This window comes from Lepidochelys kempii, chromosome 1 (assembly GCF_965140265.1).
Source record: "Lepidochelys kempii isolate rLepKem1 chromosome 1, rLepKem1.hap2, whole genome shotgun sequence".
Classification (NCBI taxonomy): domain Eukaryota; kingdom Metazoa; phylum Chordata; order Testudines; family Cheloniidae; genus Lepidochelys; species Lepidochelys kempii.
The window spans coordinates 81,836,062-81,861,198 of NC_133256.1; the positions used below are offsets into that span (position 1 = coordinate 81,836,062).

Sequence of the window (25,137 nt, forward strand, 5' to 3'; positions counted from 1 at the left end):
GAGGTTCATTTATGTAGATCTGTCAACAAATGGCAGTCTGACGTTTTTAAAAACACAATTAACAGTTTAAATCTACAAGACAATGCATAAGCCTAAAGTTAACTTTCCTTCACTAAAACTTCTCCAACCTATAAATCCAGGAAGAAGAATATCCACCTCGGGATGACTTCAGTGATGCAGATCAACTTAGAGTTGGCAATGATGGCATCTTCATGTTGGCATTTTTCAGTGAGTTATTTTTACATCCCAGATCTTTGAGGTGTATAATTTAGATTTCCATTGGAACAGCAGACTATGAAAGATAGCCACAGTAAACTGCATGAACACACTGTAACAAATGGAATCTTTTTACTTATATACAGATGTAAAACAGTACCTGTTACTCAGAAAAAGCAAGTATGTTGTGTTTTTTTCAGTCACTTCTGAGAATGGTGTTAAAACTAACTTACACCTATCGCAGATAGGTCTGAACAAATCCTCAGTTGATAACCTCAGAAATATCAAGATTATATGGTGGACCGCATCATAAAGTTCTAACAGCTGCAGAACTGCTAACTTGAATTAAAAAATCTGGATGGCAGAAATGTGATTAATTACTCTTCTTAAAAGATCTGGAGGATGGCGTGGATTGCACCCTCAGCAAGTTTGCAGATGACACTAAACTGGGAGGAGAGGTAGATATGCTGGAGGGCAGGGATAGGATACAGAGGGCCCGAGACAAATTAGAGGATTGGGACAAAAGAAATCTGATGAGGTTCAACAAGGAGAAGTGCAGAATCCTGCGCTTAGGACGGAAGAATCCCATGCACCGCTATAGACTAGGGACCGAATGGCTTGGCAGCAGTTCTGCAGAGAAGGACCTAGGGGTTACAGTGGACGAGAAGCTGGATATGAGTCAACGCCGTTCCCTTGTTGCCAAAAAGGCCAATGGCATTTTGGGATGTATAAGTAGGGGCATTGCCAGCAGATCAAGGGACGTGATTGTTCCCCTCTATTTGACATTGGTGAGGCCTCATCTGGAGTACTGTGTCCAATTTTGGGCCCCACAGTACAAGAAGGATGTAGAAAAATTGGAAAACATCCAGTGGAGGGCAACAAAAATGATTAGGGGACTGGAACACATGATTTATGAGGAGAGGCTGAGGGAACTGGGATTGTTTAGTCTGCGGAAGAGGAGAATGAGGGGGGATTTGATAGCTGCTTTCAACTACCTGAGAGGGGGTTCCAAAGAGGATGGATCGAGACTGTTGTCAGTGGTAGCAGATGACAGAAAGAGGAGTGATGGTCTCAAGTTGCAGTGGGGGAGGTTTAGGTTGGATATTAGGAAAAACTTTTTCACTAGGAGGGTGGTGAAACAATGGAATGCGTTACCTAGGGAGGTGGTGGAATCTCCTTTCTTAGAAGTTTTTAAGGTCAGGCTTGACAAAGCCCTGTCTGGGATGATTTAGTTGGGAATTGGCCCTGCTTTGAACAGGGGGTTGGACAAGATGACCTCCTGAGGTCCCTTCAAACCCTGATATTCTATGATTCTATCTGAAAATCTACCTGTAATACACTTATATGGGCGACCTACTGGATTAAATAGCTATGGAGGGATTTGTTCAGACCTACATAGTATTAATTTTTTTCAGGTTGAACTAACTTAGGTATGTAAAATATAACTTTTTAAATTACAATAAATCAGTTTAATAACGTAAAGCACTCTGCCTCCAGATAATCTTTGGATTGCCACCAACACTGCCTTAGCACTTACATTCACTGAAACTGTGTGCTGTGCACCATTTCTTTTCTATCAGATATACAGTAAAAGCTTTATCTGGCATGTTATGGGAATGGGGGTGCTGGTAAGTGGAAAAATTCCAGTTAACTAGGAGGGAGGGAGGTTGGATGTGGGAGGGGGAACGGGAGCGGGTGCAGGGTGTTGGATCCGGGTGGTGCTTACCTTGGGCAGCTCCCCGTAAGCAGCAACCTGTCCCTGCTGCTCCTAGGTCAGAGGCATGGCTAGGCGGCTCTGTGACTGCTTCTGCCTGCAGGCACCACCCCCAAACTCCCACTGGCTGTGGTTCCCAGCCAATGGGAGCTGCGGCGCCAGCGCTTGGGTTTAAACACCAACCCGAAGAAGGAAATGATTTAAAGTTCTGCAAGTGGTTATGTTAAAGAGGAATGGGGTGAAATAACGAAAGGGGTACTTCAGCATGGAAATAAAAACCAAACACTTTCCAGAAGGTGAGATCTGTAGGAGCTTGGAGGATTGTCCCCATTCCTTGGGGTACAGTAACTCCTCACTTAACATTGTCCTGGTTAATGTCGTTTTGTTGTTACATTGCTGATCTATTAGGGAACAAGCTCGTTTAAAGTTGCACAATGCTGCCTGCTTTGTCCACTGCTTGCAGAATTCTCTGGAAGAGCAGCCCCTCCTGGTGGGGATTAGATCCAGAGGGGGCCAGCAGCCCCTCCCCCCACCTGCTCCCCTAAATTCCCTGTAAGGTATGTGGCTTGGCAGCTGCCCAGCAGCAGTTCAGCTGTCCCTCTTTCCGCTGTGCTGCTCCTGCCCTGCCCTCTGCCTTGGAGCTGTTCCCGGGAGCTTCCTGCTTGCTGGGGGAGGGGTGCTGATATCAGGATGTCCCCCCTGCTCCTGCCCCCCCACTCCATACCCCCTCTCCACAAACCAGAGGAGGGGGACAGAGCTCAGGGACAGAAAGGAGGGAGCTTGCTCGAAGCTGTTGCTGCCTATCTGAACTGGCTGATCTGCTTAAAAGAGCAACATACTTGAAGTGGGGTCAGCATACTTAAAGGAGCAATGCACATCTTTCTTTCTCTCTCTCTCTCATATGCATGCGCCCCCCAGCACTTTGGAAAGTCAGCACCTGTGCAGCCTTGCACGTGCTGTCAGAAGGAGGGAGTGGATAGCATGGGCTTATCATCATGTTCAGTTTTTGCAGGGAAGTGTTTGCAGCTACTGCCCTGCATCTGTTGTGTTTCCTCCCTCCTGCCTCAGTCCATGCTGCCTTGTAGACTGTGAGGCTACATTAACAGCAGCATATTAACCCTTGAGGGCTCAGCCAAGTGCTAGTTCATCATTTAGCAGTAAAGCATTCCCTGGGAAATAGTCCACATTCTTACTTCACCACCTCAATTAAGCATTACAATCATTCATTGCTGTGTACAGTATTAAACTGTTCGTTTAAAACGTATACTGTATATGTATATAATGTCTTTTGTCTGGTGAAAAAAATTTCCCTGGAACTAACCCCCCTATTTAAATTAATTCTTATGGGGAAATTGGATTCACTTAACATGATTTCGCATAAAGTCGCATTTTTCAGGAACATAACTATGTTAAGTGAGGAGTTACTGTATGTAAAACTAGATAATTCTGACTTATTCCCTACAGTACATTTTCTTGTGGCTTGCCCTAACAGGGACATAACTCATTTTCTGTTGCTATGTCTACACTGCACATCGCTGGCAGTGGTATGTAGGGTATGTTTTGGTACACACCACAGTGAAAAGTAGGTAGTGTCCACACTGCACTGTGGAGCTACATGCTTCTGTGAAAGGCCCTGGCAAGGGGTGGTAGCAAGGAAAGGCTTGGCAGTGGGGAGCTGTTTGAGCAGAGGGGAAACTACACTGCTAAAAATAGTGTTGATGTGGAGACGCTGCTTGAGCAAGTAGGGTTCAGATGTGTCCTTACCTGCCCTGCTATTGGTAGGGTTTGTGTAGTGCATGTGCTCTTCACGCTGCTGAAAGGAGTGTGCGGTGTAGACAGACCTTATGACTGACTGTAGTTTCCAGCATTAAGTTGTGATTTTTGAAACCAAAGATCCCCTAAAACCAGACTTTCTGCTTTTAGTTTTAGTTGTGTAAAACAGCAAAGGGATCATTCATTATCTACGCTTGTTTTAGCCCAGCTGAGCGAGAACCAAACATAAGCTTTTACTGTCAAGCTAGTGTTCAGAATCAGTTTATGATCTGTAGCTACCATCTAGTGGTAAAATTCTAAATTGCATTGAAAGTCATGTTTTCAAGCCATCTAGTGGCCATGTCTGTATTTTACAAATGGGGCGGGGGGGGGGGAACCTCAGTGCTAGTACCAAAAAAAAGTCATTTTATCTAGAGTTGTATACGAGCAAACATGTTTCCTCGTAGAAATATCAATACAGCATGCGCTGGAAATGATACATTGTAGGAGTAATACAGTGATTCATAAAAATTACAGTAGAATGAAAAGTAAATACATCTTTCATAGAAGCTGCTGACGTTAGCTGCCTTTGCTTCATGTAAAAAATGAGACATGGGCATTCAGTAGCATCTTATTTTAATGCTGTAAAATATTTGTTTCAGAAGTGTTATAGCTGAACAGAAAATCTGGACATATTTTAAATGATTAAAAGTAAAAAATATTGAACATAACTTTTTTTTTCTTCATCCAAAATATATAGCAAAATTATATGCATCTCTAGCTGAGCCCTTTTTAGGATCACATCTTAATGTAGACTGGTTATAATAATTTTAGGAGTTGATATCAAGAGTAGCAGATTCTCTTCATATCCCATTCGAAGGATCACAGGAGACTCAGCACAAATTGCTGGGTGTTTTTCACACGCCATCTTCAGCACAAGTAGCCCTTCCAGTAAACCAAGTTTTGTTAGATACTGCCAAGACAATTTGGTAGACAGCCCCCCCACCCCCACCCCCCCAATACTGACTCCCTGAACAGCTGAGAGAACAGACACAGTACTACATTAGTCTGAACCACTAGCCATATCTTCCCATTCTGTCCCAAATTCCTTAGCTGTGGATTCAGCAAATGACTACAACAGGCAACACCATTCGCAAGCTGTCCCAAATGATAAAGATCAAAAGTGCAAAGACTTCGGTTGCAAAAGTTAGTTGTCTGCCACCCTGCAATACAAAATTGCTAATTGCCAGGCGATTTTGACAAAACATAACCACATTAACTATTCAAAATTTAATTCCTTTATTGAACACCACCTGCAAGAGCAGAGGGAACATCTTCAGGCTCTCATGACAGTGGGACAGCTTCTTGCAAGGACATCTTTGTGAGCGTCTCTTGGTTCTGCGACACAGCAGCCTACTCTGACTTCACAGCTGTAGTTCTGTGTCCAGTGTTGTGGCTGCAGTCTTCAAGATTTCCACATGAAGTCTAAAACACTGTAGAGGACCTCCCTTGTTGTGGTCATAACTTACTCGAGTCCACACTGATTCCCTGCATTTGTTGAAGGACTGTAGGGCCACCCTTTGATTGATGGGCATATATAAGCCTGTAAGCAAGGAGATTTAGTTTGGTTTCAGACAGCTCAGTTTCCCATCTCTACCATAGGGTGCTGGAGCCACCTAAAAAGAAATCTAGAATGTAGAGGTGAAAGTTCTCAATCATTGCACCTGAATTGATGTAACAGCCTTCATCTACAAAGTTTTCATTCTGACCACAAACATCTCCGTTACCCAGATCTGATGCTGTACATCCCTGCCCCCTCAATCCTCTCACTTTTGGGGATAATCAAATTACCTCCAGCAAATTGATTTTGGAGGTTATAACATCCATTTTTCAGGACCACTATCAGTATAGGCTCCTCTCTTGTATTCTCAACTGTCCCCACACAGCTTTGCCGTGGGGAGTAATATTCTTCTTTGAGTGCTTGCATGTGTCCATTCCAGTGTAGGGGGGTGTGTGTTCCTAGCATAGTTGCGGGAAATTTTTCCCTGAGTGGTATCCTTTTGGGTCTGCTCTAGCACCCCCTGGTGTCGCACACTCAGTGTCTGTATAAAGAGCCCTGCTGAGCCCACTCCTTCAGTTCCTTCTTACTGCCCATAATGGTTGCTGGCACCCTCACTGCTTAGGCAATTCTTCTCTTAGTGTATTTTTCTGTCAATTTTAGTGTAAATAGTTATTGTAGTTTTTAGTAAATAGTGTAGTTTTAGGAGTTCTATATACTTTTGGGCTTTTTGGGCTCCTCCGCTCTTAGATGGTAGAGTTGTCCGCTGTCCCGGTGCCGAGGCTTGCCTCGGTCACTGGGGTTCAAGCCTTGCGCGTCATGTGATAAGTCTATGCTTTTGAGCGACCTGCACTTGACCTGCCTCAAGTGCTTAGAGGAAGCTCATAGGAAAGGTCACTGCCACATTTGCAAGGATTTCAAGCCCTGGACCCAGAAGGACTGAGTTGCTCAATTTTGAAGGTCCTCCTCTTGGAGGCAGCCTTAAGACTGGCCTCGGAGCTGTGCTTGGAGTTGGCACCAAGTGCCTTGACCTCTGTGCAGAGCGCTCCTCCATAATCCTGTGTCTCCTGGCATTGATCATCTTTCCCAGTGCCCTAGAAAAAACGTGTTCAGTAGTCCTCCCTGATCCCTATTCAAAGCATAGAGTTCACGGGGGAGGGCAGTACTTGACTCGGTGCAAGCAAGGGCTCTACTTCTGGACAAATAGTTCCTCTTGATTGTGTCCCTGATCAGATCTCTCCAGGGTCATTGGATGATGACTGTGCAGAAGTGCCCGAGTCCCATAGGTTACATGGAGTCATGCACATACATAGTGCAACATGCAAGACTCAGACCTCTACAAGCCACAGTCTGTTTCCCCTCTCGCCATCACCTGGACTCTGTGCTCATGGTTCTGGTACAGGTCCTCGAGTTGCTGACATGGTGGCTGTACAGCCACATGGTATGTGCTGGTGTACCCTTCTCAAAACCCCAGCCATCCTTGTTGCTGGTATGTGACCCATCAGCCTTCGGCTGGAGAGCCCACATGGGGTTCATCAGATCTCTAGGTCTTTGGACTCCAAGAAGAGCTCTTCCTGCACATCAATGTCAGGGAGTTCAGGGCCTGCCAGGCATTTCTACCCCACCTGTCACACACATCTGTTTCGATCCTCACGGACAATATGACTGCTATGTTCTACAAAAACAGGCAGAGCATCGTGTGCGTTCTCTCCCCCCCACTCCCAACCAGGAAGCAATAAGCCCGTGGGAGCTCTGTACCAGTCACTCTATCAATCTAGGGGTATCTTACTTTCCCAGGACTCAGCCTGCTGATGCAGTCTGCTAGCTGGTTCTTTCTCCTCTCACCACGAGTGGTCTGTCTAGACACTGAGGGACATCTTTCAAGGGGAGGGGAGGGGAGGGTTCTTTGATGCACTTTATTGCATGAGTCCAAATCAGCCCATGGGTCACTGCCAATTCATGCCTGCAGCTCCTCAGGTGTATGGCAACATGAGTCTTTGTCACAGTACATACCTGTTTACATTTACTCTGCTTTCAGGATAGTTTATATCCTTAACAGAGACACTCTGAACAAGTTGCTCTCTATTCCCAGCCACGTGCTAATTTCTCTCAACTAGTGGAAGAATCCCAACAAGGTATGCTCAGGAGTTCCCTTCATCCATCGCCCTCCTGCTTTCACAATAGTTTTGGATGCATCACTCCTAGGATAGGGAGCTCATCTACAGGACCACACTGTCCAGGGCACGTGGTCCACCAAGGAGTTTTCCCTACATCTCAACTCTCTGGAGCTCAAGCCAGTAAGATGCTTTCACCATTTCTTCTCTAGTACAGATAATGGGATTTTTTGGCACAGTTCTGGACTCAACAACAGCCAGAGCTTTCCTACAATACAAAGCTTCATTCTAGACTTAAAGGGTCATCCGCTCACCGCAGTGAGAAACTGTTCAAGGGTACTCAGTAACCTGTCAGTGTGCACTTAGGTAGTCCAATACACTGGACTGCATTTCAGACCTCTGCAAGGCTGGTTGGCTGAGGTGCATTCATCAATGAGGCACCACAGAGACATGTTAGTGCACATACCAAATTGGATTCTATCCACCTTACATTGGAGGATGGATCTGGCCCATGTCTACGAGGAATTTCCCTTTGTCCTGTCTCAGATATCTTTTACCTTAGTCACAGATGGCTCCGACCTGGGATGGGGAGCTCACTTGGGATCCCTGCAGATGCAAGGTTTCTGGTCTCTCCCAGACTTCTGTCTCTCAACTCTCTCTGATTAGTTTGCATGGCATTCCTTCTGTGCTTTAGTGGAAGGGACATGTTGATGCTGACTGACAATACCATGGTCATATTTTATGTAAACAGATGGTGGGATTTCCAGTCCTCATTACTTTGTCTCAGAGTTATTCTGCTTTGTCTTTCATGTCTTCAACTCAATTGTTCATTGCATTTGCAGACAGAATGCAGGCCAGACCTTTTTCCACTCAATGGATTTCTTCTTTGATATCCAGTTGAACTTGTCTGTGTTACCGGTAGGCTAACCTGAATCTGCCAGCTAGCATTGGGTCAATCAGCTAGGTCCCAAGCAACCTCTGTGGCTTTTCTGGCCAGCGAAGCGGCAATTGGTCGTCATGTCATGTTTTGGCTTTCACTACACTATCTCTCAACGACCTAGAAATGATGTTAAATTTGGACAAATGGTTCTCCAGTCCCTGTTTAAAATAGACTGTCAGCCCACTTCCTGTTGGGATTGCTTGTGAGCAGCTCCTTATAGTGGAATGGACATGTTCAGTCACTCAAAGAAGAAACTGTTACTAACCTTTCTGAAACTGTTTTTTGAGATGTGTTGCATATGTCCATTCTACAACCTGCCCTCCTTCCCCTTTCTATCAGAGTCTTCCACTAGAAAGGAACTGGGGCGGGGGGCGTTAGAGATGGCTGCACCCTTGGTGGCTTGTGCACCGAGCTCAGGCATAAGAGAGTGCTCGAGCCACCCTAACTGGTATCGCTAAAGGAAAAACTTCCTGAGAACTGTGAATTGGATTGTGCACACACTTGCAGTGGAATGGACATGTGTAACACATCTCGAAGAACAACTGTTGTGGGAGGGTGAGTAACTCTTTTGTTTTTTTTTCAAGGGAAACCTGTCTGATCTGTTTCTTTACCATTTCTCCAACCCTGCTGAAGTTGCTTAGGAAGATTGTTGTCCTAATTTGGGCCCCTACATTGTTTAGTAGTAATGAGAAGGAGTGGTTGGGAATCAGAATAATGGTGTATTTTCATGTGATTATTTCTCCTTGAGCAATTCTGTAAAGTCTCTTCATACAGCAACGATTTTTGTATAGGATACTGAAGTATACACAGAAGAGTAAAATGAAACAACTTCATGAAAAATTGCTGATATCCCTTTTCTCTTTTGACTGCCAGATGTGATCCCTTGATATTTTTAGCCTGGGCCTTGGCTCATAGGTTAATGCATCACTATTTAATCTAAACATATGGCCCACCTCCTGTGTAAATGTATACTAATGTAATATTTCAAAGAAAGATGCAGATACAAACGGCAATCTTAACCCATTGCCCTGTGTTGGGATATTTTTACATATAAATCTTTTACATCTTTTTTTGTGAGAATCTTCTCAGGATGGTTCAGTATTATCTACTACAATTTCATAAGCCTGGGTTTGGAACTAAGCGTGACTATATCATATGTTCAATAGGCAGTAGAGTGGAGTATCTTTTAGTTTTCATTCTGAAATCCAAAGACTTCGGTAAATGTTAATTTTGTAGGAGCTTTTAGTGGAAGTTCTAGTTGTTACTTATCTATTTGTTCTAAAGATAAAAAGATCTACCATTCAAAAATTTAAACAATATCAAAAGTTAATGTATACACCTGCCAAGTATCAACTCCTGGATGTAAATACTGGAATAATATATTTGTATGTATTAACAGTGGGCATGCCAGCATGTGAATTGGCTAAATGAAAACCTTAAATGTCAGATATGCAGGAAGGCAGCTTTAGATTTGCTTCAGCTCTTCAGTGTTGAATGAAGCACAGGTACATGGTAGTGATGCATCATACTTCTTGAAGGCTTCTGCTCTTGGTTAAGGTTTCAAGAACAAACTGGATTCCAGTGTTGTCATTGCAAGTAAATTCAAAAATGTTTAATTCTGAGAGCGTGACTTTAATGAAAGCTAAGAAATTGATCAAATATGACCGGCAATCTGTACTTAACTTTAATGTTACAGAGGGGTGTCTGCAGGAGTGAGGGATATATATCTGCAAGTTCAGAGGATATTAACATGCAGCTATGTCTTGAAGTTAGCTGAGTGCTGCCTTGCCACTTGCTATTTGGGTAATTCAGCAAATTACTCTGAAGTCTAATGGTGTTCTTACCCTACTTACAGACAAGTTTTAAACATTAATACAAATTTTTTTCTTTGAACCTTTTTTTATAGTGCAAGTTTAGTAGACAATTAGACCTTTAATGTTTTTTTTTTCGTGTTTTATAAATAACTAAAAACTATTTTTGGGGAAAATGGCTTTAAAACTGCTGCAGAGACCTTAGCTAAAGTAATAGTTTTAAGGCCTGGAGAGAACCCAGATCATCTAATCTGACTTCCTGTATATCACAGGCCACCAAAACCATCCTGAACCCTCTCACTAAACACAACAAACAAAACTAGACCAAAGTGTTACAGCTCAAAAGAGACTAAAATATTGTATGCCCAATGAAGAGACTAGGAGGGACCACGGTGCACCAGTGCCTGAGCTCCCTGCGATGGCAGGAATTAATTGAGATATACCCAGATGATCGGAATAAACAATCCAAATTCCATGCTACAAGAAGAAGGTGAAAACCCTCCAAGGTCACTGCCAGTCCTGCATATGGTGATCAGCTAGACCCTGAACATGTGGGCAAGAACCAGTCAGCTAAGCCCAAGCGGTGTGAGGGTGGGGGAAAAGAACTGGCATCACTTCAGAGCACTCATCCATTCTGTAGAGTGTCCTGTCTCCACCTGTTGCAAGCTCTGATCCCTCAGAGCAAGGAGACTAAAACAGAATATACTGGCAGTGGGGATAGGAATCTCTTCCTTACCCTGCAGCTGACTGGCTGAAGCCCTGAAGCACAAGATTTTGGCACCGCTGAACCCTGTGCCACGTTCTCACAAGCAACCCAGTGATATGACCTTGCTCATAAATTTGTTCATCTCTCTTAAAAGTAATTACGTTGTTTGTCCCCACAGCTTCTAGTGGAAGGCTGTTCCAAATCACATTTGCCTCTTTTGCAGCTGCATCCCATTGGTGGCTCAACATCCTATGATCGACCAATACCCCCAATCTCTACTCCATTATTTCCAAATGATGAGCCCCCACTCGTAGCAGAAATTATTAGGCACTAAGTGCATAATCTTGCACTTTATGCTATTGAATTTCAATCCATTTCTGTTACTCCCATCTTCATGGTCATCCACTTTCTGTCTAATATTTTGATACTGCTCCGTATCGACAATGCTTCCCAACTTTGTACCATCAGCAAATTTCATTAGGACATTCCAACTTTGTGACAATAATAAAAATATTAAATCACATTGGTCCTTGAGGAACTCTGCTAGTAACTTCCCTCCAGTCGGATGGTTTACCTTTTAGCACAACCTTTGCCTTCTCTTTAAGCAGTAACTTACCCAGCTTTACTGTTCTTTTACTAAACCCCATTTTTCTAATTTAATTAATAATTTCCCATACGGTACTGTCAAATTCTTCACTGAAGTCCAAGTATTTTGAATCTGCTATATTTCTCTCTCAAAATTTAAAAAAAAAATCAGTTTTACCTTCTCAGAGGTACTCTCTACTTTCAGGAAACTAATGTTGCATTACATCTGCTCTTCCATTTGCCTCCATGAAGTTTTTTCTTTTCATCATTTGTTTAAAGCTTTGCATACTACTGAGGTCAGACTAACAGGTCTGTAACTCTCTGGATGACTCTTTCTGCCTTTCTTAAATATAGATACAAGGTTAGTTCAGTATGACTGGAGAATAACTAACCCCAAGTAGATAGAATTTATTTAAAATCCTTGCTAATGAACTAGCAATCTCGTGCCAGTTTTTTCAATATTCTGGGTTGAAAAATATTAGGTGTCTCCTGTTCCATCCCGTCCCATCTCCACTCCCAAACCCGGATTTGAGTGCATTAAACTTTTTGAGTTTTTCTTCTACCTCAAATGTGGTAATTTCCATTTCTATACACATGTTGCCATCAGCCGTCTTGCCTTCATATCCATGTTCCATCTTATAATTATTGAAAACAGAGGCAATATATTTATTTTTAAACTCTTCCCTGTCCACAGTGCACAGCAGCCTAGCCATATCCATCCTTCCTTTTTATTTATATAACAATCTTACTTTTGTTACTTCATTTTAATTTCTTTGACAAGAGCTAAGTCAACTTGACTTTTGGCAGTTCTTACTTCATTCATACATTTTCTAAGCTCCATGATGTAGCTTTCTTGGCTGATTGGTCCCTTTTTTTTCCATTCCCTAAAGGCTTTCTGCTGACTCCTGATAACTTTTTTGAGGTGATTATTCATCCAGTTGGGTCTGGAGACTTTCCCTACAAGTTTTTTTCCCCCAACTTGGGGTACAAATTTCAGATTGTAACAATAATTCTTCAAGTTGTGTATCCCGATGGGTGCTCCACAATTTGCCCTCCTCCCCTCTATTTGGGGGTTCTCATTTGTCACTCTCTGGTAGAGAAGGAACTGATGGGGGTTAGCCTAGGCATGCTGGCTAGCCTTGTAGCGCAGCACAAAGACAGCGCATGCGCGGGCCCAACAGACACTGCTACTGAAGTTCTCCAATCAGTAGCATAGGGACGCAAATGCACCTACAGTGGAGTACCCATAGGGACACGCATCAAAGAACCATCGTTCCTGCACAACATGAGTAACTTCATCTGAGTAAGAGGGGCAGGGGGAACCCCGGTCTGTGGCCTTCCTTGTTTTCTACTAAGTTTTTATGTACTACTTTTTTTTTTCTTCAACCTTTTTCTCCCTTTCATTTTCAGTGGCTGATCTGTCTCCTTATTTCAACTGTCATAGTATCCCTACCATTTCTGTATTACTGTAAAATTTGTCCATCCAATATTCATAAAGCCAGTATGCATTTCTTTATAAATCATGACTTTTGGATTATGTATACTCATCTGAATATGAATCCAGAAATCATTTTCGAAGTAGACTTTGGGCCTTCAATACAAGCTCCTGAATATGCACTAAAGGTATAAATATTTATAAGTGTTCTGCAGTTGTATATCACTTAATCTCACTTCTTGTGTTGTACTCTAGAAGTGTTATTGCCATTTAGATTGTGCTTGTGTATATTCTTTTAAAGCTTAACATTTAAGTGCTTGATATTACTCTTGGTTCTTTAAGTAGTTAATGTTTTTGCAGTTCAAATCATTGAATTGTTTTTTAATTTTTAGTTTTCTTTGATATATTAGATTTGTCTTCAAAATGTGACCCTAAACGTAGACAAAAGTTAAGTTGTGTCAAAGCTGTTCTAAAGATGTGAGGGATAATCATACCACTAATGCTTGCAAATCTTACTCTTGCTTGATTCTCTCAAAATCTATATTAGAGAGAGCGACTACATTATGTGATTACATTTGTTATGAATTTTTAGGAGCTTCTGAGCCTCAGTTTCTCAGAGCAACAGCCAAACTTTTTTAAAGAGCAAAAGCCGAGTTTTATTGTTAGTATTGATAAATATAAGTTCCAGCTTCTTCTCGGCCATTGAGTCTAATGACAGCTTCGCCACCAGAATCCATCTCACTTCTCTCTTCTGTCAATTTTGATGATGATGAGATTTGAGCGTGTGCAGTTTTTAAAACAAACAAAACCCCAAAACCACAACCCTACCAATCAAAACACTAAACCCACAATTCTCCCCCTGGGAAGAGGATATGAGAGAGAGAATAAATATGTATCAGATTTTGTTAATCTGGTCATTTAGTGTACTGCTGAGAGAGACGCAGATGGTGGTGGGGGCAGTATAACGACCTGTGCCGGACAGAATGGAAAGGGTAGAGTGCCTTTGGCACTGAAAATATTAATGGTATTTTAACTGCGTAGACTTTCTTTGAGACTTAGGATTTTTTTTTAACCTTCTGCATCCTCTGTTGCATGCAGTTCTTCAGAGCGAAGTTATCCTGTTTCCCCCGCTCTTAAGGCTTACAACACAGAAGGCCATGTCTTAAGGACACAGAAGGCCATGTTTGATCCAAATAGGATCATAATAGGAGGTGGCAAAAAAGTGTCTTCATAATTTTTCTTGAGTGCCAGAGATGTTACTTGTAAGGGTTTTTTTAAATGTGGCAACTTATGTTGCTGACTCTGAGTTCTTACGGTATATTCAGCTGTTTCAATACTGAGTGAAGTGGTAATGTTTTTGGCAGATCCTAGATGGACAGTCCTGGAGACTGAAATCTCTCCATGGTACGGTACAGTACAGTATGAGCAGCAGCAGTGACAGCTGCTCTGGAATAGGCTTCAATTGTATTTTGGAACAATCCTTCTACTGAAAGCAAAGAATCTAGAACTCCTTTTTGTCCCTTACACAGTGGTGCCTGCTAGCCCCACAAGATGGTGTATTGTATACAGAGGACCAAAGAGGGGCTGCATTGCAGCCTGTCTCCAGGTTGGCAGAGGGTAGAGTAATTCCATCCTCCCGTCAACTTAATTCTGTGCACAAATCCTTTTTGTGCAAGACAGTTGGGAGGTACAACCCTAGAGGGTAACTAAACTGTAAGTGAGAAACAGCATGGGCTTTATATAGCACTAGTAATGCCAGACAAACTTACTCTTTTTTTAAAATCAAACTACAGAATTATTGGAAGAAAGGCAACAGATGTTGCTGAATTTCAGAAATCCATCTTATATCTTTCTTTAAAATTTCATATTAGCTGGGGTCTGGGAGGAATGTCATTTAGAAATGAAAGCTGGCAAGAAGTAAAGACTACAAAGGTAAAAAGAAAATTGCACTTAGTCAGTAAATGTATGCTGAACACTGTCTCTAATCAGGAGAGGGCTTTGGGTGCAGAAATAGGTTTGGTGGGTTTTTTTTTTAACTTACAAGTTTTTAAAGGGTAATCATGTACATTGAAAACTGTTTCCACAGCCTTGTTATAAGCTTGGTAAAGACTTGAGGGCTTTCAGGACAAATTTCTGGCTTGAATTCAATTTCATTTCATGTGTGCGCTTCACATATAAAGTAAACAAAATGTAATGATAGATACAGGTTCCACTATAGTAGATAGCAAGAGTGCTTTATATAATAAAATTAAGGTCCCCCCCCCCACTCATTGGTATGCTTGGGAGATTCTTTAACCTTGATGCATGTTTGATAAAATAACTTTGGATTTCTGTCATTTTCCCCTCAGATATTTAGGCGGTTCTATATCACAAAGAAATTTTGTCATACTTAATTTTCACTTGAATTTTCCCAAGTGAGTGCAGAGAAGTTTGTAATAGCTTGAAAGTAAACTCTATATTTTGAAGTAAAACATCCACAACTTAGTGGGTTTTTTTTTGTCAAACTATAAAAATCTCTACAGGAAAAATACACTTCTTTAGACCATTTAAAAAAAAATGCTTTTAAGAATTCCAGGATGTACTGATATCTAGCTCTATTGTACCATACTATAGAAGTGCTATTTATTATTTATTGTTAACTATTGAGTGAAAGCGTCTGCACTTAATATCAAATAATTTGCTGTCTGAATAATTCCTCCCATTGAAAAACCTATTATTTTCAAGAATGAGTAATAAAGTAAAAGGGCTTTGATCAATGTAGTTGTAAGAGTGGGTGTCAAAAGTATTTATTTATTTTATTTTGTAAAGCACCTTTCATGTTTCACAATTCTGAGTACAAATTGCAGCAAACTAATGAGATTGACTGCAGAAGTGATATAGTGCTAAAATGAATGGCACCAGCCTATAAAGAAAGCAGGATATAAGTGCATTAGTTAGAGAGTAGCTGGATTAACTGAAACAGGGGGTGGTCTGTATTGTAGAGTTACTTGATTTTTCAGTGAGAGCACCCAGCGCAGGAACACATGGGCAATGTTCCTGAAGCCCAAGGCCTTGTGAGAAGGAGCATACAGCAGCTGCTCTATCAACTTTTGCCTGTCTGTCTCGATACTGTCATGGACCCACTACTGTACTTTGATGTGCCAAAGAGAGCAGTGCGACTGGCAGGCAAGGAGGTGTCAATAGGGCCTGTTGTGCTGGTGGGGAGAGCTGGTCCCTTGACAGTGGGGCCTGGCATATGTCTGGTCAGTACCCACAACAGGCACTCCCATTGCACAGCATAATGGGGCAGCCGTATTTCTCATTGTCCAGCACATGGCCCAGACCTGCTCTTCTAGCTGTATCCCTTTATTGCCCTGGGGGGGTTCTGTGGGGAAGAGTCACCCTGATGTGCTTTTACACTATCCTGCCAATAAAGTTACTGCAGTTGTAACTTACATCTGTGTCAGCAAATACTTGAAAGAATTGTCTTTAACAAAGATAGCACCTGCGACTCAGCTTTGCCTTGTGACCATGCCCTGTTCAGGGCAGAATCCTCCTTTCCTGTTGTCCCTATGCAGGAGGTTGATTTAACCCTTGCAGGACAAGAGCCAGTGTTGCCGCTGAATCTGTTTGAGAGGAGGAGGAGCAAATATTAAGGGGGGACTGGAGAGGGAAAGGGGCACAGACTGTCCACCCAGGTACATGCCCAAGGGGGTAGGCAGGTTTGTATTTGGGCAAATAGCTTATGCTGCACCATCCGCACTGTTCTTTTTCACACACAATCTCGAGCAGAGGTTGCATGTATCTGTCTACCCAGGCTGGGAAATTATGCTCCCAGCTGCAGTGTAGCCAGTATCTTTTGATCTCTTCAGTTTCCCACTGTCTCGTCTACTCCAGAACTCTTCAAGCTTTCTTCTCCTACTTCTCTCTCCAAACTGTTCTGGTCCCTCTAAAAAAAGAAAAAGGCACAAAGCTTCCAGTTATTCCCCTGCTTGAAGACCAGTTTATTGAGAATTCTTGCACTTTGTCCATCATGTACAAGCTGATGTCAGTACAGACATTATCATTCTCACTTGCTGACTGCTGCTAAAAATGTTAAAGGCCAATCATTGAGAACTTCTATGAAGAATGAGGTTGGTCTGTTAGTGAGAGCAGTATGAAAACTTTGGTTGACTTCCCATGAAAATAAGAGATATTTTGAAAATGTATCCCATTTACCTGAATAATATATTGCAGATTGTATTATACCACCAGGTCCTGGTATCAGATTTCATTGACACCAAATCATGGTCATCAGAGTCCTGTTCTTGTAATATGTCAGCCTCCCAATAGATTAGCAAAATAAATATATTTTTTTTTTATCCAGACTAGGCAAATCTCTGCATAGAATCAGTCAAGTGTTTGTTATTGCATTTTCCTTATGGTTAATCTTGCTACGCTTTTCGTAGTTCTAAGACAAATGTATCACTTCATGTATTTATCCAATTCATAGTGCTTATTTGATGTTCATTCCTGTGGTTCTGTAGCTTCCAGTCAGAATTCTGTGGCAGTTATAACACTTTTTTTTAAAAGAGGGAATCTACTTTTATTTGGTTTTCTTCTCTGTTTAAAATAGCTGGCTGATGGATGTTAGCTAGTGTACTTTCTAAGGTTTATATACCATTAGGAATACCTACATTTCTGAAGGATACTATTTTTATCTGAAATACCAATAGGGATCTCTAATCTTGTGAATATACTTGCTTATTAGTTCATTAAAGTAAATTAGTTATATTTATTTTATATGGCTAAACAAGAGTCTGTCACTAACACAACTACTGTTTCTCTTGGTCTTAGTGGCATTTATTTTCAACTGGATTGGATTTTGTTTATCCTTCTGTATAACTAACACCATAGCAGGAAGGTATGGTGCAATCTGTGGATTTGGCCTATCGCTGATCAAATGGATTCTCATTGTACGGGTAAGGTTCTTGATGCACATATTGTTCCTGTGTCTCTGTGGAATGAAACTAGAAAAATGATTCATGGTGTCTAGTTTCTTTAAAATACTTTTTAAACTGGTGTATTGACTTTTATTAGATGTTCTAATATTTTAAGTTAATGAAATATTTACTAAAGTGGAAATTGCAATGTTTTATCAGTGAACTTGCTTGTTTTTATTCCTTTAACAGCTTTTACTGTCTTCTAATATGTAGATTCTTGAATGTTACTTTTTATCTGCTGTAATATTTGATTTTTGGGTGTGTGTGTGTAAAGGTGCATAATAAACTTAGGTTCTTATCTGCCATCAAATCTATCAGTACAAGAGCCTATGTAGAATATAATAGAGGACTTTTAAAAATGGTTCAGGGCCTCCTTTGACCTTTTGGGAGGTGAAGGCATCTTAAGGCTCTGTCCCCTTTCTGAATAGCTCCATTTCTGTGACATTCCCCAAATCTATCAACACAGTGACTCCACCAGCAGACCTTTGTTTTCCCAGTAGGATGCTTGCTTATACGTCTGTCTTTTTAGATTTCCCCCAGGGATTATGTATATTAGAAGAAAATAGACTAAGAGGAGACAATATGGTGAAGTATAGAAAATAATGAATAATAAAGAGGAGATAATATAAGAACAAGAAGGCGTTAAATGAAACTGAAAAGTGGAAAATTTAAAACTAAAAAGAGAAACACTTCTTGAAAAAAAAAAAAAAACTATGGAACTCATTACCACAGTCTGCTGTTGAAGCCAAGAATTTGTCAAGATTTGAAAAGGATTTGGACATATATATGGATAACAAGAATATCTAGAGTGATTCTGGAATACAGTATCCAGTTCTATTGTCAACATTTTAAAAAGGATTTTGAAAAATTCAAGTGTATGCAAAAAAGAGCTTCAAAAAATGATTCATGGACTGGAGAAAATGCCTTACAGTGAGAGACTTAAAGAGCTTACTCTGTTTAGTTTATCAAAAAGAAGATGAGAGGTTACTTGATTAGTGTATAAATATCTTCATGGGGAGAAAATAACACACATGAAAAGTCTTTTTAATGTAATGGGAAAAGGCATAACAAGAATCTGGAAGCTGAAGCCCCCTACAAATAATTTAAATTAGAAAAAAGGCACGTTTTTAACAGTGAGGATTATTCACCACTGGAACAAACTACCAAAGGAAATGATAGATTCTCCTTCTCTTGATGTCTTCTCTGGATGCCGTTCTAGGGGAGATGCTTTATCACGCCACAAGTTACCAGGCTCGATACAGGGTTAACTGGGAGCAATTTAATATCTGGTGATCTACAGGGCAGACTAGATGACCTAACAGTCAATTCTGGGCTTAAACTCTATGAATCTGTGAAACTGCAGCACTTCTTCAGAGGCACAGCACAGAACTTTCAGCCCAATCCAAGGAAGCTGGAGGCTAAGGTATTAAGCTATCTTTTGTGCCCTCCCAATTCTGGGCTGTTCCAGGGGCTACAGCAGCTATTGGTGTAATTCAGCCCTGGAGGATTGTCTAATTTGTGACCTCATTTGGCTGCCTTGAATCTCTGTAGCACTATGTGCTGTGGCCTCTCCCTAATATGTCCCACCCCTCCCAGCCATGCCTCTTCTCCAGTACTTGTGAGCAGCTTCTTAGAAAGACCACCTATAGCTGTTTCCTCAGTTTCTATGCCAGGGGAACTTTCTCTTGGCTGATTTGGGAGTTTGAGTCCCTTTGTGCTACTTTTGTACACTAGGTAAAAAGGACCAAAGCCAGAGGGTGGCGGTGCGGTGGTGGTGGTGGGGGGGTCAGAATCCCACCCTTGTTAGAAATTAGGAAGAGGCTCTCCTGAGATTATACAAACTAAGCTTACTATGGGGTTTCTTGCATGCAATGGTCTGTTTACTTGGTCCTGCCTCAGTGCAGGGGGCTGGATTTGTGACCTCTTAAGGTCCTTTCCTGTCTGCATTTCTGTGATTCTGTGTGTCTGAAGCAACTGATGCTAACGATCTAGGAATCCATGAGAGATCGATTTGATAACTGAAACAATTATAAAAATGTCTCCACTCCCAATTCCAACACTGACTCTTCCGTACATGAATACTTGATTTTTTATTTTTTTTAAAGAAGTTGCTTGGAGTGAGTGAATGCTGTTAGAAACAGAAACCTTTTGTAATTAACTTTAAATAAAGAATGAAAATTTTCACTCTGGGGAAAAAAAATTAATGAGGATCATAAATCAAATCATCACTGGTCTAAATTTATAGACCTCTGTTGATTTACATCAAGTGAGGATCTAAGCACATATCTTCATTTTAATATAAGTGATGTCTGAACTTAAACATTAATTAGCTACTTTACAAAATGTGCTGGAAATGACGATATAGGCAAACTCTGTGACAGTATGCATCAAGCATGCTGAGTAGCGGTAGGACAGGAAATGTACAGAAAATTATAGAACTGCTACAACACACTATTTTTGTTCGTTCTAATAATCATTAGAAAAGAGTTGAAAGTGTAGGAGTAGCAAGAGATCTGAAGTGAGCTCTGGAGGCATTTGATTAGCCTTTTTTATCAGTGAAGCATGCAGTCTGGTAAAGGAAAAGATTCCGGTCTCCAATACCATCGCACCCTACCCTCCAGCTGCCTGTTCATATTCCCACATCACAGAGAGGACAAGACTGTCTGTCTACCATGGTCACTAACAGGAACAGATGAAATGCCACTTCAAGGTTCATTTAGCTGTGTTCGGTTCACTGCTGGGAACTGAATGCTGGAGCATCGAGTTTGAAAATGAAAAGACTTTTTAATGAGTTGGGGGTCTTCATGGGACTGGTATTCTTGGCAGCGATTAACAGTTGGGGGTGTACAGAAGGTCAAAAGCTCTTCTTTTGAAGGGTCAGCAGAACATCCCCGTCTGATAAGATTAAACTAATGTGGCTTTTAGTCTTAATATCTAAAGCAGCAGGCTGCTGCAGTGTGTTTTGGATGGCAGACGTTGAAAAAGAGCTGACAGTAATTCATTATAATAGAAAATGTCAGATGATTCAAATGAGTAATATATTTTTTCACAAGAGAGCTTGGAAATTCTTTGTTTAAAAAACACAACACTGAAGCTATTTGTATATTTTACAGCTTCTCGAAAGACGTATTTGCTTATCTACTCCAGTACATTTTATATTTAAATGTGCTAGTTTCACTGTTTTTTTTTCTTTTGTTCTAGATGCATTTAAAATATTAAATGTAATTTATATTGTGTGTGACTTTGGTTATTCCTTGTCTGTTCTAGTTCTCAGACTACTTTACTGGATATTTCAATGGACAGTACTGGCTTTGGTGGATATTTCTTGTACTTGGTGAGTTATAATTCAAAACGCATTTTATTTTGATGGAGAATTTCTTAAAGATGAGTTGGGTATATGTTTAAAAAAATCAAAACATTGCAATAAATACTTGAAAGCTGTATGTTTGTTTTTTCTCTATCAAAAATCTTTTGTACTTTATTTCCAAAGTCTTGGTTGCCATCCTATTCCTGTGTGAATTTCTGATTACTTTATTAATCTTCAGTTCAGAGTTGTATGCTGGAAATATTATAATTATGCAGATGTCTGTGATTTGTAATTTGTGTTTTAAAACAAAAATAAACAAAAATGACTTAAGAGTGTAGCGTTATACAATTAAAGCTATAAACTTAAATTAAAAAACACATGTTAGCTGTAGGTGTTAATTTTCAATATCTAATGACTGAATACGTACAAGTTACACATGTAAAGTTCTCAGAAGATTTTAATGGATATGACAGATACTACTATTCAAAATCAGTCTTTATTTGAGTCATGAAAGTATCCTTTTTTGCCTTTGAAATGCATATTACATTAATCATTACTCACTCAGTCAAGGGGAAAGGCGTCATGCTTTTTGATCACAGTACTTCCTTTCAATCTGTTTTTTTCTTTGAGCATGAAGCTAAACTTTTGAGAAGTTTTCATAGATTTCTAATTTTTGCTCCTCTTGTCTCTGCTTTAGTTAAATAATTATGATGTATAAACATACTACCATTGTAGCTTTTTCCTTATGTGAGAGTTCAGCCTATACCATTAATTTATTTTAATTCCTGCCATTTTCTAACTCGAGAAATGCACTAAAATGTGATGTTGCTGGATCAGTAGATGGCAGTCTTTCCTCTGAGATGTAAGGGACCTGGCAACAGTATGTTAGGGGCCTTACGCTGTTGGGCGAGATGTAGAACCCAGTTATTGACTGTTTATGATCATTAAAGATCCTTGGAACACACTAACATTTCCCCTTTTGTTTTCAGTCAGATATGAGGGGTATTCTTCACTTTTTATCCTCAACTTGCTTTTGTTCTGTTGCGGTGTACTGTTGGGGCCAGAAATCAATGGGAATCACAATTGCTGAAAACCTCGTAGCACCAGGCCTTTAAATAGCTTTCATGTTTCATCCCAGGGGTGACTGTGTTTCAGGAGTGGATGAAATGATTCCCTGCATAGATATAAAATAATTTTAAATCAAAATGTTCAAACTTGGATGCCTAAAGTAAGGATTCTTAACTCCTCTTTGCCCACCTATATAAAAGGAGGGTGCTTTTCAGAGGTTCTGTGCACCTGCAGCTCCCATTAATTTCAGTAACATCTTGTGGGTACTCAGGACCTCCAAAAAAAATAAAAATAAAAAAAAAAAAATCGGGCCACTTTTGTTTAGATGCCAGATACAAATTAAGAAGCTTAACTTCAGTCTCACAAGTTTGAAAATGTTGACCTTAATTTGTAAACTTTATAATATTTTTTGGAATCCTTTTGGGATGAAAGGTACTACCTGGCATTTAGATGTATTGAATAATTATCATTCTCACTTTCTAAAGATCGCTTTGTCAGTCCAAACGTTTGTTTATGTGTGAATATTTTAAAATTACAGTCTTTAACATCTTGGGCTATGTATTTCAGTGACAAAAATCACAGTGTCAGAATTTAACTAAGTAGAGACTTAACAGAACGTGGAAAAAAATACTCTGAGCTTGAAGGGACAGAATTATTATTTTTTTTACTACTTTAAAAAAACCACAACTTTCTGGTTGGAACACCATTTAAAGGGCATGATCTGTCCTTTTTTAAAAAAAATCCTTTTAAAAAAGGAAAAACAACTAAAAGTTTTTCTGCTGTCTTGCTTATGTTCAGAAGGATCTTTTGGACAATACTTTGAGTGGCACCATCAAACATGTTCAGGCTCACCCATCATCTCCCTTTTCTTTTTTTCATTGTTAAATGCCTACTGCATACTTACTTCCCTTTTTTAGAGCCTGAAGAGAGGGGTGCACTACCCACAAAAGAGTCAGACTGGCTGCTCGTGAAGTACTGTCAAATGCACAAAGTAAACACACTGGGGGGGGAGAAAATACTAATTTTAAAAAAAGGTGCTTTGTTTCTTAAATAAAAAAATGCACTGCTGGCTAAGTTTCCCATCTGGGAGAAATGCAGAAAGTTGATTGACCTTGGATCTGCTGCTCAATATACATGCTATGCAAAAAAGAGCTTTCATTTGTGGGTCCTTGAAAGCCACCTGGACATGGAAGCAGTTTGTGTGCATGGTTGCAGGTTCATGCAGTAGAATGCAGTCTAAACTTCTCTATTCCCACAGCTTTCAGCTTAGTCACAAAAACCTATGACTTGCTCTTAGGTAGAGCTGGGTGAAATGGTTTGGCTAAAACTTTTTTCATCAAAAAATGCCGAACCAGGTCAACTGAAATATTTCATGAATTCATGTTGATTTTGGTGAATTGTTTCACTTGAAAAAATTAAATGTTCATTGGACCAGAAAGGGTAAGTGAGAGGTTTTTTTTTAGTCCAGTTAACAAAGCACACACTTTAGGGATTGGTGGGGAGACACCAATGTTCCAGTCCCTGCTCAAATGAATATTTAATTTATACAAAGCAGAACAGCTGCAATGGGGGAGAGAAACCCACCACTCACCTGGGAGGTGGGAGACCTGGTTTCAAGTCCCTGCTCTAGAATGGGAATTTGAATCTGGATCTCCCACATCTTAGGTGAGTGCCCTGACCACTGGTTTATTAGGCATGTGGAGAGCATCTCTGTCTACTCAGTCTTGTGAATGGCACCAAAGTTCCCTTGTGAATCTAGCCCTTTGTTTCAAATTTCCTTTGTTTTTGTTTTAAAAGGTTAAAAATGCCCAGAAATGACACATTTAATTTCAGGTCAAACAAATGTTTAATTTGACCCTAAACTCCCCCATTTGCTGAAAACTCACGAAAATTTTGCTTTGGGTTGATCTGACATTAATTTTTTTCCACAAGTTTTTGGAACTGCCAATGAACCAAACAACAAGTTATTCACATAACTCTACTCTCAAAGTCAACAATCTGCAAAACTTTCCCTAGCCCCTGGCACCATTTATTGGTGGCTGGGTGAATGAGTTTAGTTTTTTAGCAGGGTGATTTCTACACAACAAAAAGCAAAAAAGAGTTCAATAGGGGAAAAAACACACAGGAAAGAAATCACAGTGAAAAGAAAACAAAAGTCCTTGGCCAGCATAGTGTGGGGGCGGGGATGAACAAAAGCAGGGCAATTACAGTAACTGTATTGGGACATAGCCTGTTGGGATACAGGGGAGGGGAGAAAGTGTGCCATTCCCATAGCAAGAAGTGGTTTTGACTAACACACAAGAAAGTTTGGGATCCACTAGTATAAACTTCAAGACAACTGTAAAATATTCAGTTCTCAGATGAGCATACAGCTCTAATTATGACCTGGTCTACACTTCAGAGTTAGGTTGATGTAAGGCAGCTTACGTCTACCTAACTCTGTAAGCATCTACACTAAAACGTAGCTCCGACTGATGTAATTCTCCCACGACACCAACTTAATAACTCCACCTCTGCGAGAGACATAGCGCTTAAATTGATGTAGTTTGTGTCAACTCAATGTCATTGTAATCACTGTGTTGCTTACATCAACTGCTCCCTTTCAGAAACACTCCGGCAATGCCCTACGCCAGCAGTTAAATTGGTGCAAACGTTCCTGGTGGGGATGTGCACCACTAACACAAGGCATAGTGTGGATGTGTAAAAGCGATGGAATTACTGCGGTGGCAGTACGTTGATGTAATTTAGGCTGACTTAATTTTATAGTGTAGACTTGCCCTATGTAAGCTTAGCTATAGTAGTGAGAAACACATACATGGGCTGGTGAAATTAATTTTTCAGTATTCTAAAAGAAGCTTGCTAATCCTAAAGGGGCACCATCATCTCAAACATAGGAGTTGCTGTGCTCGATCAGACCGAGAATCCATCTAGTCCGTTATACTGTCTCTGACAATGGCCAGCAGCATGGAA

At 40.6% G+C, this 25,137-nt stretch overlaps 1 protein-coding gene across 5 annotated transcripts in view; it reads left to right on the top strand.

The window, feature by feature from the left end:
- NDFIP2 (Nedd4 family interacting protein 2) overlaps nucleotides 1-25,137 on the top strand; it is a 65,956-nt gene that overhangs the window by 35,521 nt on the left and 5,298 nt on the right. For all 5 annotated transcript variants that reach the window (XR_012159337.1, XM_073347439.1, XM_073347428.1 and 2 more), the window contains 3 exons: nucleotides 141-228; nucleotides 17,647-17,771; nucleotides 21,060-21,126. Coding sequence is in view for 4 of the 5 variants with exons in the window: in XM_073347439.1 (XP_073203540.1) it covers nucleotides 141-228; nucleotides 17,647-17,771; nucleotides 21,060-21,126 (280 nt within the window). In the remaining variant the exon portion in view is untranslated. The remainder of the gene's footprint in view (nucleotides 1-140; nucleotides 229-17,646; nucleotides 17,772-21,059; nucleotides 21,127-25,137) is intronic.